This window comes from Triplophysa dalaica, chromosome 24, assembly GCF_015846415.1.
Source record: "Triplophysa dalaica isolate WHDGS20190420 chromosome 24, ASM1584641v1, whole genome shotgun sequence".
Taxonomy (NCBI): Eukaryota; Metazoa; Chordata; class Actinopteri; order Cypriniformes; family Nemacheilidae; genus Triplophysa; species Triplophysa dalaica.
This window is the reverse complement of record NC_079565.1, coordinates 11,156,264-11,169,850: the sequence shown is the minus strand read 5'-3', so window position 1 is coordinate 11,169,850 and position 13,587 is coordinate 11,156,264. Positions and strand designations below refer to the sequence as shown.

General features: G+C 36.2%; 1 protein-coding gene across 1 annotated transcript in view; it reads right to left on the bottom strand.

The window, feature by feature from the left end:
* Positions 1 to 13,587, bottom strand: part of osbpl5 (oxysterol binding protein-like 5) — a 42,860-nt gene that overhangs the window by 11,937 nt on the left and 17,336 nt on the right. Inside the window, exons 2-8 of the mRNA XM_056740136.1 lie at positions 7,863 to 8,019; positions 5,927 to 6,000; positions 3,786 to 3,866; positions 3,383 to 3,484; positions 3,096 to 3,299; positions 2,931 to 3,015; positions 2,648 to 2,810 (exon numbers count right to left, since the gene is read on the bottom strand). Of these exons, the coding sequence (XP_056596114.1) occupies positions 2,648 to 2,810; positions 2,931 to 3,015; positions 3,096 to 3,299; positions 3,383 to 3,484; positions 3,786 to 3,866; positions 5,927 to 6,000; positions 7,863 to 7,998 (845 nt within the window). The 5' untranslated portion in view covers positions 7,999 to 8,019. The remainder of the gene's footprint in view (positions 1 to 2,647; positions 2,811 to 2,930; positions 3,016 to 3,095; positions 3,300 to 3,382; positions 3,485 to 3,785; positions 3,867 to 5,926; positions 6,001 to 7,862; positions 8,020 to 13,587) is intronic.

The window sequence follows — 13,587 nt, the reverse complement described above, 5'->3', positions numbered from 1 at the left end:
AAACTCCAGTGATTATAAAGAATCTAATACTGAAACAAGCGGTCTGTTTACACTCTGATCTGTTCTCTGCAGTTCCTGGTTGGGTTTGTATTTGCACAGGACAGATCTTTCTCCCAAAGCTGTTTTTCCTGCTCGGCAACCTTTCAGACACATGCGCGCGCATGCCGGAGGTGGGGTTGGGTTCACATTATCATCTCTTCCTGCTCCTCTGACTGTCACGTCAACCTTTAGGGCCGTGCTGATTGGCCGGGAGCTTCATAGAGGCTGAATTATTAAAGGACATCTGCGGAGGGGGCGTGGTTTGAGAGAGAAATGATGCCATATTTAAGGATGTCACTGGCAAACATCATCTGCTTTCTCTCTTTCTCTCAAACACACATGCCAATGTCATTTTGAAGACTGTCTTGTGACTGTTTTGTGTTTTTTTCATCTTTTACTATGATTTATTATTCATAAGTAACCGTATTATGGTTATAGGACATGTGTTTGTAACAATCTAGATTGATGGCATTGTTTTACTATTTTATATTTCACATATTTCCAATGTCTGTTAAAAAATCTGTAAATCTTAATAAAAGTATCAACAAAATTCTTTGCTTTGGGGAACTATTTTTGCTAATTCATGACCACTAAAATGTGTAAGTGATGGTAGGCAGCAGTCATGGTATTTAAACAAATCCCACGCACAATTTTCTTTCAGCATAAAACAAAATAATGAACAAACATTTCTGGTTAAATCTTGAGACTCGGGGTAAAAAATATACTCTGCTCAAAAAGAGACATTCTACTATACTTGGTTCATGATATTATACAGCAGGGCTTTTCAATTAGTTTGTCATGTCAGCCAGTTCATGAAAAGCATCCCAAATGAGGGGCCGGAGAGATATTGCATATGAGGGATGACACAACAACAATAATAAAAAAAAATTCTTCCCAAATTCAGTTTTTTCTGTTTTAACTTTTCTGTATTCTGTGTTTTCCGTCCTTTGCTATACAAAAGTAATATATTTGGCCAGATGAAAAAATACTTCAGTATACTACGGTATTCACTTATAAAGTGTATTAAAAATCCTGCAGTAGATACGTTAAACCATAGAGGGGAAAATAAAAATAAAAAAATATATATTTTTTTATAATTTTACTAGCACATTTACTTAAGTTTACTAAATGTATACATTTATATAGTCTTAAATGTATCCATATAAAATAAGTGTGTAAAAATGTATAAAAAATGAAAAGTTATAAATGATAAATTTCAACTTTTTCAGATTTACAAATTATAAAATATACAAATCTGAATGTGAATTTAAAAGAACACTACTGGGATCTTAGGAGGATCTATTGACAGAAATGCAATATAATATACAAAACTATTTCTTCAGAGGTGTATAAAGTCCTTACGTAATGAACCGTTATGTTTCTCATACCTTAGAACAAGCTGTTTATATCTACATACAGACGGTCCTACATACCATGCATTGAATTCGCAGCCATGTTTTGTACAGCAGCCCTAAATGGACAAACAACTCTACACCGCAGGTTTCCTCTCTCCAAGTGTTTGGACTGAGCGATTTGTTGCAAATCTATAATACAAAGCTACTGTATATCAAAAACTGCGCCTTTAAAATGAAGTTTTAAAACATAGTATTTTTGTTAATGAAAATACCAATGACTTAATAACGTCTTATAAAATGTTTTAATACAATTTGTATTTTTAGTATATTTGCTCAGGTCACAATTCTCAACCAACAAACAGACGTCTTTAAGGATTTAACAGACGGAAGGATTTCTGAAGTATATATATATATACATTATCATAAAAACTCAATACAAATTTATCCTATATGTCATTACTATACCACTGTATACTACTACTGTAGAGAGATTTGGGATTGATCTTATTTGACCTGGGCCAGAAAGCATCTATCCAGAACCACCTACCGAAGCACTCAGTAAGAACACATGTAACATATACAACACTATCCAGAATGATATACAGATACAGGAGGAGACATGATAAACTGCAAAGCATTTATCTCTTACTGTGGGGGCTGTTGTTTAATGCGTGGAAATTGGATTGAAGTGTCCATTTAAAAGCTTTAAAATGTTGCACTTTTAATAAATCAGTAACATGTTTTTTTGCAGTAAAATACCGTAGGGTCATTCGGTCACGCTGAAGATGGCAGATGTGGGTTTGAGGTATGTTGTGTTGTCAGCTATCAGCTTATAACTGGTTTAAAAGGAAAACTGATGCAAAGTGCAACCTGTTTTACTTGCGATTTTTCAAGGCATTTTCTTCATTTTTCTACTGCTGAAAGAGATTGACAAAGAATGACACTGAACTAGGCTTGGATGATGTTAATCGTATGTATGTTTCTGACCTTTATAATTGATTTTAATACTTTTAGTCCCAAGTATTATTCGTACATTTTCAAATGTTCATGTTATTTATTCACAACATACCTGTTTTGAATGGCTTTGGTCCCACACATTGTTTGCAAACATTTCTTTTATTTAATAATAATGTACTTGATTTGAATACTTTTGGCACCACAGTTGTTTTTTGAAGTTCTCAAAATGTTTCTTTCTTTTTTTTTTGGCAGCAAACCTTGAAACCGAAGCAGTAATAGAGATCATAGACACTTACTGTAACAGGTCGTAGTCTGTGAGAACAGAGGACTGTAGCAGCTGTAGTATATGTGAAGACTCCGAGGAACTACACACATCTCCTTCCTTGCAGCTCTTTGCCGTCATCTTGGACAGAGTAAAGCAGCTGAGGGCCAGTTCCACAGCATCCATCCAACAACGTCCTGGAGATAGACGATCATATGTACTCACTACAAGAAAACACCTAAACTTCGGTGTAACCTATCCAGCCTGAACACTATGAAGAAGATACATCTCCATTATTTGGATAGAAGAATGCTCACCATCAGATTCAGACGCCGCCCTGAAGATCAGGTAACTGCTAGGTAAGGGTTGTGTGATGGAGCCCACCGTTTCCCCTTTGGGACCCTGACAAAACAGTAATTAATCTCTTTATTCAAACTCAGAACTTGTTGACCAGCTGAATATCCCATGTTTCATGTACTAACCTTCATGCCCCAGATGGACTTCTCCAACGGGTGGTAGAGTTTAAAGCAGAAGCCGTCTTTCTTTGAAGGCCTTTCGATGAGTTTGCAGGCGTTTAGTAGGATGGTCCCCACCCAATGCTCTGAACCTGGAGTTTTATATATGAACAGAATGCCGGGCTTCAGGATGCACCACAGTTTGGTCCAGCTCTTTAGCGACCCGCGGATCTGAGACAGATTACCAAACGCCCGTTTGAGAGATGGTTGAGCTATTGATCACGGATTCGTTTTAAACAATCGTGTTCGTTTACCTTTAACCAGTTGGACATGATCACCACACTTGGATCCTTAAGAGCACTGAATATATCTTTGGCAACCCTCTTCTTTTCCTGACGATAATTCATTTTCTGAACCTAGATATTGGATGGAGGTTTTATGGATTATTCACAGGTAGGGGGAGTAAATGAGCACACTTGAGACATAAAATGGAGCAATGTGGAAATAACATTATCTTTGTTAACACTAGGGGGCACTATATACAATTTAAAGGAATACAATACAACCAAACATATTTTAGAGGATTTTCCATGATGACTAAGTGTGTGCACAGAAAGGTTTTCTGCTGTCCATTTGCCGCCTGAGAGGGTCACCCAGAATTAAGCTGTTTTAAGAAACTGGGTCAGGACCTCGCCTCTAGTGGGAAGTAAATCGCACCTTTAGCGATTCTTTTCTTGCCAGCTTCTCTGTGGGCGAGGAAGACTCTTTCTCCAAACCGATAAACATTTTAGAATCCGACTGAAGGGAAAAAAAGAAACAGAATTATTTGACTTGCTTGTATAAAACTCGGGGTGTAATGACACACTTATGTTTTGACACAAAACTCATGCCTGGGATCACGATTACAACACATACTTCAGAAAAAAAAATGTAATTAACAGATTTATTCAAAAATATATGTTTTTGTATATAATTATTCTTATTATAATTATTATTTATCTTTCTTGAAGAATCGATAGCTCTCAAGGTTAAGTGTAAATCAATAAAAAAATGAACCCCACAATTAAATTAAGAAATTAAGGTATTGCGAAGACTAAACTTTAAGAGAGAACCATAAAAGCACCGAAAAGTTAAATTATATTAAGGCATCATAGATGCTGATGCATGTCCCGTGATAGAAGCTCAGCCAATAGGATTAGACAGTTATCTTATTTTAAAAAAAAACTTTTGTAATAGCAGCATGAAACATATACTAAATCTTTCACGCCACAGTATATGACAACACCCCTAATTTACAAAGATATACCCATCTTTATTTTTACACTTGAAAAGAATGAAATCAAAACAGAATTTATTTTCAATATTCATTCCTGGTCTCATCATTACATCCAAAGAAAAACTTGCTTCTCCTTGAAAAGTGTTTCACAACGCCCTTTCGTTTTCAACCCTGACCCTCTGACAACCTGTCATGCGGATAACAGGTTTCAGTATCTGCTCATATCCCGATGGATTAAATCAATTCTCATTTTCATTGAATATCCTGTTTGGAAAATTTGTGACAATATGGAAGTGAAATGTGTCAAGATGATTTTAAATCCAAGCATGATAATCATATTATCCTGCAAATAAAGATAATTTCAGCTACGGCTCTTTCCCACTAACTGTAAAAAGCTTCAGGTTAAATATAGCAGGCCTGTTTGGACAGCTGTGAGTGTCAGATGAAGGTCAGCTCTTCTCTTAGACTTAAATTAGCCTCCAAACCAGAGAAAGCTGAGAGGAAGACTGGAATAACTACTCAGAAATGGCAAATACAGATCTCTATATCAGCCGGTCGGATATACGGGTGACACAAATTAGGTCTTTCTATTTTAAACTTTTATGTATCACAGGTGAGTTGATGGCGTGCTTTTGCCGTTATTTGCTCATTAAAAACACGACACGGACAACTGGGTTTTATATGTGGGGTTCCGACACGTTTTCAATTTCGAAATTCCATAATCTTCCAGCCTCAAACATTCAGAACTGCTCACGTGTATATTAATATAATATTTTACCAAATAATCAGTGGACTGTTATTGCTATACATCACAAAACTGAATTAACACCAAACCAAGAGATGTTCGATGCACAACATTTTATTGGAATTTAATGCAAGGTTACTAATTTGTGAAATTAAATAACTGTAATCCTTCAACCCCCAGCAACAGAAGGATTGTTGAAATATAGTTCATTAATGAACATGAAAAGAGAATTAAAGTCCATTAACTTGGCTTCTCCCAAAATTTGACGACGTTCAATCCAGGCCGTACACAGGATTTTAGATATAGCGGAGTTTGTCCCAATATGGGCAATCGATATTTGATACAAATATTACAGCCAATTTTTTGGCGGTGCTCGAAAAAAGCCCCAAACTTCATAAAAAGACATTTATTATCAGAAATTCTTACATTTATATTTTAGTGGAATAGGGGAATAGTATGGAAACTCATAATTTTCTCCATACTTAATTTTCTTATTTTCATACTAATCTAGACCTGGAAAAAAATTCATAACTTTTCCAAAACGCATAGGAACCCTGTGTATGGAATTGAAACATTAGATATAATTCTAAGTGCATCGCCCCAGGCAGCAAAACAGATGAGAGATCATGTGATTGGCTGAGCATCATTTGCAGGTCATGTGACTTTCTTTGTATTCGCATAGGATCCTTTAAATCTTGGATTGAAAAGCTTTAACAAACCCTAGTGAACCGTAAATAAGGCTAAAATAACCTGTGTCAAGAAAATGTGCTTCGACAGTCATTTACAATATTATGCCATAATATTCCATGCAGGTAGTCAACAAGAAGATCAACGCACCATGCTGCCGGGCGAGCGGGCCGGGCTGACCTCATCCTTCGTTAGGGCCAAACCATTCCTCTCCGTTTCATTACCTGCAGAACACACACAAGAGCAAGCACGCACGCACACACCCGCATCAGCACACAAACAACTAATTAATATCAAGGGAAATAATTTCGGGAAAGCAGTATCAAGGGAAATAACAACATGAACCACCAACGACAAAATCCATAGATTTAATGCCACATTAAAACATTTGCTGATTGGGGAATATATAAACTCAGCTGTGTGTGCAGATATATAAAGGGTCAGTAAAAGACAACATCTTCATGTTTATCTTAGGACTATGCCTTAGTTGAATTTTCATATTTATATATTTATAAAAAAAGAAACATTACTGGTGTGATTCTTAAAACAAAACAATTGCATTGACATATTTTAAGATACGGGCGAGTTATTTTCAGTTAAGACAGCTCAACATTCATTATAGTCTGGGAATAGTATTAAGCCTTGTCTGTAAAACCGGGCATTAGGTCCCTTAAAGCTGCAATGCTATTTCTGGTTAAAAAATCTGTTACTAGGCATAAAATCTCTTTAATTTAAACTAAATTACAAGGTTAAATTGATAATAATTACTTGTAATTTGACTTGTAACCTTGCTAGAAATTTTGTACATAAACTAACCGGCAAGTTTATCTTTCAAATAGGGCTGTCGAATTGATTAACCGCGATTATTTGATTAAAAAACGTGCATATAATTAAGAATATGTGTAACATATTTGTGTTCATAAACAATATAAATTATGTTTAAATATTAGGGCTGTGCGATATTGAGGAAAATGCGATATTCGATAGGATCCTAAATAATGCGATACAATATTTATTTTTCGAAAATCTATTTAAATTGCATTAAAATGTATTTAAAAAATGATATAACCAACATACGTTTCACATTATTTTAGGAAAAAGAAAGCATCTGAAAGATTGCTGAAAAATACTGCCATATCTTTGAGGTGCTTCTTTGCTTTGGCACTAAATCGTCAGCAGCAGCTGCGGATGTCTCGGGATGGCTCATCTTTGCTCTTTTAAAAGCTTTGCCATGCGGATTGTTGATTGATTTGCGTTATGAGTTCATGCACGCTAGCATCCGTTTCCCAGATAGATACTACTATCCCCATCGACCTAAAACTTAACCATACATAACTTTTCGAACCATTGCGATATGCACATTTGCGATATTTTGATATATTGCACAGCCCTATTAAACATACATTTGTATACATTTACTACTTCGTATGACGTAAACTGGCTGGTTTACCGCTGGTCCAGAAGAACTTCTTGTTTCCCTGCACAAATGTTTGATCAATATTAACAAAATAGAACCACGCACACATTTAGAACCAATTAAAATGTTAAACAAATATCTTCAAGATTTAAACACATGTGAAACATAAAAGAAATGAATAAAAACTAAAACTGGAAGTGGACCAGTGGACCAGTGTTTATATTTTGCAAAGTGGTCTATATTTATATATACAGCATAGACTGTACACACATAAATATATGCATCACACACATATAAAACAAAAAATATTTATATTTATATATTTTGGAATCGATAAAACGCAATTTGACAGCCCTAATTTCCAACAAAGATTGTGACAGAGAGGCAAAAGTAACTGACAGTAGCTTTAATGAACAAATAAAGAACAATTAAGCAGCGTATGGAAGTCTAAAGGAGTTTCGTTACATTCTGTTGTTATGGGAGGTTCCCATAGCATTGCTATGTGGTTGCTAAGGTGTTCTGAGATGTTTATACCAGTCTAGCAAGCACCCAGAACACCCTAGCGACTGAATAGCAACACTCTGGCAAACACCCAGAATCAATATGATTTTGATGCGAGTCTGCTTTAAGGATGCAGTGGTTTGGCTGTTCTCAGAATAGAATGGATACCTGGGCTCAGCGGGTACAGCTCATTGTCTCCACCGTAGGACAGATTGCGGCTCAGCGCGCGCGGGTCGATCTTAGGAGGGGACGTGGCTGTGGGACAGAGGGAGAACCGTCTGCGGTACAAGTTCTCCTCCTTCATTGTGCCAGCCAGTCTGTCAACCTGCAAGAAAAAAGAAGAAATATAAATTTGGCTCGCGGCAGCATAATGCACTGAAAGACTGACGCAACATCACACACACCTACATACAGAATAACGTTGACACTGCAGTGTTATGTGCTAACATATAATCGGCATCGGAAAATGTGTGTGTGAGTGAATGTGTCCGTGCCAACTTTGACGAAAACTGTTTCCAGAGTGCTTATGCAACTAAGATTGATGCATGAAGGATGAAATGGGAGCGCAGCATGAGTCAATAAAGCAATGAGGCTTCAAAAATATTTAAAGGTGAAGTACGTAATTTCTGTGTAATTAGCTAATTGTTTTCCTGGACACTCCTCCCGTTTACCATTAGTTGGACAGACACAAAACTAGGCAAATGGTCATCAGTCAATTTTTCTGCATTGGTTGTGATGCTCATACATATTTTGATGACGCCACATAGCGACTATAGACGGTTACATCGGTCGCACGCCGGGCCCGAAGATACCTTTCAGAATTTGTTAATTAATTTTAGATTGAATCTATACTAATATTATTATAATATACTAATATTGTATTGCATTCTAATTGTATTTATCTTTGAGGAGGTCTACCTGAAGTTAAGTCTGGGCAACATAACATTTGTTTATGTAGTTGTTGCTGTCTTTACTCTGGTTTCTATTACAGATTTGTGCAAAACTTCTGTGATATTATCAAAATGTCGATTAAACTATTGCCAAATGACGGTGCTTGTAATAACCAATGTTATGCAACTAAAACATTTTTTTTTCTCGCGTGTTAAGTCATTCTAAAAAATGGCCGACAGATGTTCATATGATTTTTTACGTTTTTTTGTTACCAGTACACTATCCATTATTTGTAATCAACGTGTATGTAGGAGTGTTCTCCAAGAATAACATTTTATTTCGACTTCCCTGAAAACCACCTCAGCAAAAAAAATTTAGCGAAATGTATGTTTTAATTTGTCAATTTGAGCAATTTGAAGAGTAATGGAAAAAAATGACACTCTTCTATGAAAGGCTTACTTACAGCTGACCCTGCATATTAATCTAGAATAGGAGAAAGTATTTTAACATTGAAAATGGACATGCTTCCCCTTTAAGTATTCCCTTTAAGGGACAGTTCATCTAAAAATTAAAATTCTTTCATCATTTACTCACGCTCATGTTATTTCATACCTGAATAAATGACTTTGTTCCGATGAACACAAAGAAAGATATTTGGAAGAATGTTGGTCATTTTCAGATCAGGGACATCATTGACTATTATAGTAGGAAGAATTAAACAGTAGTCAAAGGTGCTCGAGAACTCTTTGTTTTCCTAAATTCTTCAAGATATCTCATTAGGTGTTCAACAAAACAAGAACAAAAAATATTTTTCCTGCTATGGAAGTGGATGATGTCCCAGATCTGAAAATTGCTAACATTCTTCCAAATATCTTTCTCTGTGTTCATTGGAACAAAGAAATTTATAAAGGGTTGAAACAACCTAAGGTGAGTAAATAATGACATATTTTTCATTTTTGGATGAACTATCCCTTAAAAAAATTGTCTAATTTATTAAAAAGAGTTTTTAAGAGTTTACAATTAAAGGTCTGAGGTTGCACACAGTGACCGTAACTCCAATCTAGAAATCTGAGCAACAAGAGGTTTGAGACGGAGAGCATCTGCATCAGATTTCCAGCGTCATTCCTCTCATGAAACTGATCTAAAAATAGTCTTTCTGCTGCAGTGAGGGTCTGATGGGGGTGTGGGAACTGCTGTCTTTAAGGTGCAGTGTAACAAACTCTCTCTCTCACTAGAGCTCTGCAGAAGCCAGTGATCCCACCCTCTTAGTGGCCGGACAGCCAGATGAACCAATCACGACTCAGAGGCACAACTGGAGTAAAGGACAGAATGGATTCGATTGGCTGCTGCACAGTCTGCTCTGTTTATGTTACTACAAACAGCAAAGAGGTGAAAAAACATGCTGCACCGACTAAACAAATATAACACCTGGGATCTAAATGCACAAAAAGTCTCATAGGAAAGAGTATTTACAAACAGGGTTCATTTTAAAGCGATAGACTTGAAATTGTGTTCTCATTTGTTGTTTCCAACATGTATGAACTTCTTTTGTGGAACGAAGATGAAATATTAATATTCTCATCCTTCATTTTTTTGTGAATAATGTGAATTTATAAAGAAAGTGAATATAAAGAATAATAAAATAAAGTAATATTTTTATATTGTCATTGTATGAATCATACAACAACATTTCTGGTGTGCTTTTTGTCAACCTAAGGATTTAAGTAATACAATTTCTTTTATTAAATATATATGATTATTGAATATTTGAAATAAAATTGCACACTGACTAGGGATGTAACAATATTATCGATAGCAAAATGGTCTCAATATTATCCTTGTACCATGACTGTATGAAACCATAGGTCTTCGGGGCCTAACATAGAGAATAAAAAAAAAGGTAATGTTACCTTTGGCATGGTCCATCCGTAACTAGTTTATTTTATAAAATGGGTTTTTTAGGTCATTTGACCCATCTCATACTATAACTCATACCTCTAAGAGACAGTTATGATTAGAGGATAAAGAAATTGTACGTTATCAAGTCATCATTTTTCATTTAAATAACTATTTTTAAGGTACATGGTTCAACAAATTATCTTTGATATGTATTTATTTATTCTTGGGGGGTGAACTACAGTAATTCTTTATTTGACATATTAATAAAGTATTCATTAATCCAGTAGTATTCATCACATTCAGTAATGTTAATCACAAAATGTCTTACGAAGGTCTTTGTGTGTCACGAAGGCCTGGCTGATGAAACGTAAAGCATTTCATGGTTTCAAGAGCTCATTCAATGATATGACAATCTCCACCATAACGGGCACAGCCATATCTAACAAAATGCCAAACTCAATGTTGATATGCACAGCCCATTATTTAAAGTTGCTGTTTGAAAGATCCGGTAGATTTATTACTAATCAAAGTGCCTGTAAACTAGATTTTGGTCTGAACTTTAACAGACAACATAACTTTCTTGGACTCTCCAAGGCATATTTTTAAAAGCCAAACCAACAATGCAAAGGCTTGTTGTATGTTTTCCCGTTTCATCCAAAACAGCATACAACAATTGTTTTCATTCATAACTGGCAGTTATGGTAGAGGGTTTTTGACCCCGCATGCCTGTACTCTGATCCAAACCAGTAATCTTTAAACAGAGTCAAGTAAATGAATGGTAGAAATTCAAATCAACTTGTACAAGGGATGCCAAGCCACAATTGGACGGAGTCTCCCGAGTGTCCTCCCGTGACCCCAGCAACTTTGATTTAAACCCTGTCTCTCCACGGCAGCTTCAAAACACTCCCATAAGAGACTTCACAAGAAAACAACCTTTATCCTGGCAGCTGCCATCTTTAATCGCTCCCTAACAAAGATAGCAAAGAGACCACATCCCGAGAGGCGTAAATGTAGCCAGCGCATCAATGACAGCTGAGTAGACCTCAGTTGAAGAGTACCAGGCTGACTTTCCCAATAATGTACATTTTAGATATGAAGTATATATTTATTGTAACGCTAACTGTGGTAGCTGCACTCTAAAAACTTCAGGTCAAAAGGGACGAATCCATCCATTGGGTTATAAATTAAGCTGTGTTGGGTTGTTTTGAGTAAAAGATGGGTTGTTTTAACCCATTGTTGGGTTATATATAGACATTTTCAGGGTTCATTTAACTCAACGGTTTTTAAATGTTTTAAAAACTCAACATTTCGCCAATATTGGCTGATGCTGAAAATCCAAAAAATTACCATCTATTAGAAGATTTTTCTTGAATAACATTTCTAAACATTGCTTATTCTTCTACCTATAACTTTTTAAACCATTTTTTTTAACCTTGGTCTCACTATGACACTCCAGTTAAACTATCAACTATGCAAAAATTATCATATGCTTTACTGTCAAAGGGCTCAAATAAAGAGTGATTTGAAAGCCTCAGTAGCCCGAACAACAGCATCTTTCATGACACAAAGCTCACCGCTTCAATGTTAGCCTTGAGCAAACCCGTTATACCTCATTCAATATCCATCAGCTTTGTGACATGATCCTGTTTGACATCTCCGAGAATCTCAGTCTCTGGACCAACAGAGCGCACGGTGGCCGGATCGACTTCACGCCTGCTGGGTCCAGCTTATCTCCACTCTCAGTAAGGTTTTAATCCATATCCTAGCACTGGATTTAAGGCCTGGCAAAATGACCCATTTACTAATGTTGAAAACACAGCAGTAGATCAAAATCACGGCCTCTCAAGAGACAAGGTTTCTGACATACATCATGTGGTGACCTCATTTTTATGAATCATACGAGGTTATAGCTGCACGAGGTGCAACCAAAGCTTCCACTCAAGCGGAAAGAACCACACACGACTTTGTAGTTTTGGGTTTAACCGAAATAAAGGTTTAGTAAATGGTAACATTGTGACCAACAGGTTGTCAATGCAACGGCTTCAACAAAGTTAAAAAAAAATTCGAAACAAATGCAATTTCCTACAAACCAGGGGTGTGACAACATCCTGGTATTGCAAATAACCTTGACTTCTTCTACTGTCTGATCTATCAAATTATATTGTATTTTAACACAACTGAATGCTAATTTCACATATTATCTGTTCTGTTGTCAGACCTAAAACAATAGGGGTGGGTTAAAAAATCGATTCATATATGAATTGAGATTCAGTCCTCTAGCAATTCTTATTGATTTACAGATTTCAAAAATCTATATTCTAGTTAATTTAAGTTGATGTTATCGGAAAAAAAGGCAGAATTTCTTTGCTAGAGCGGTCTGGCAGCCGGACAGTCGAGAGACCGCACAGCTTCAGCTCAGCATCATTGATGGCGGGGGTAAAAGAACACCCCGTCCCATTATTAGCGAGGGCAGGTTTTTGGAAATACTTTGGATCTTATCAACTCAAGGGTAAGAAGGAGTACACTAAACGTTAAGACTCGCATCGAACACCATCATTCCAGGAAAATGGAACAAAATCTAAGCATATAACAGATGGAATTTTTGAGGAAGAATTGTCATTAAAAATCGAATAAACGTGAATCGATTTTTTATCGGATCGTGACCCCAATAATCGATATGAATCGAATCGTGAGGTACCAAAAGATACCCACCCCTATAAAACAAGTATAAAATAGTAACTAAACACGACCTGATAACATCTTGTTAACATCTCTCCCACATGACAATGAACAAATTAAAAAGTGGCAGCGTTTTCAATATACGTTGCTCTGTGTACTTGCATTTCCACAATCAAAAAAACAATAACAGTCACAGAGTTACTGACAGAGAAGATGGCTGACCGAGTTTTCAGGACTAAACGGAAGGTTAGCAGTTTTCCCAGCATCATTTATCAATCTAACGTAGAAACGAGTGCAGATCTGTGCGCAGAAATCGTTTTACAACAGGGTTTACGTACGATTCATCAAACATTCGTATGCCCCCAATCTCATCGTATAAATGATTGAACCTTGATACATTTTGTGGCTGAAATCTGTCTTAATT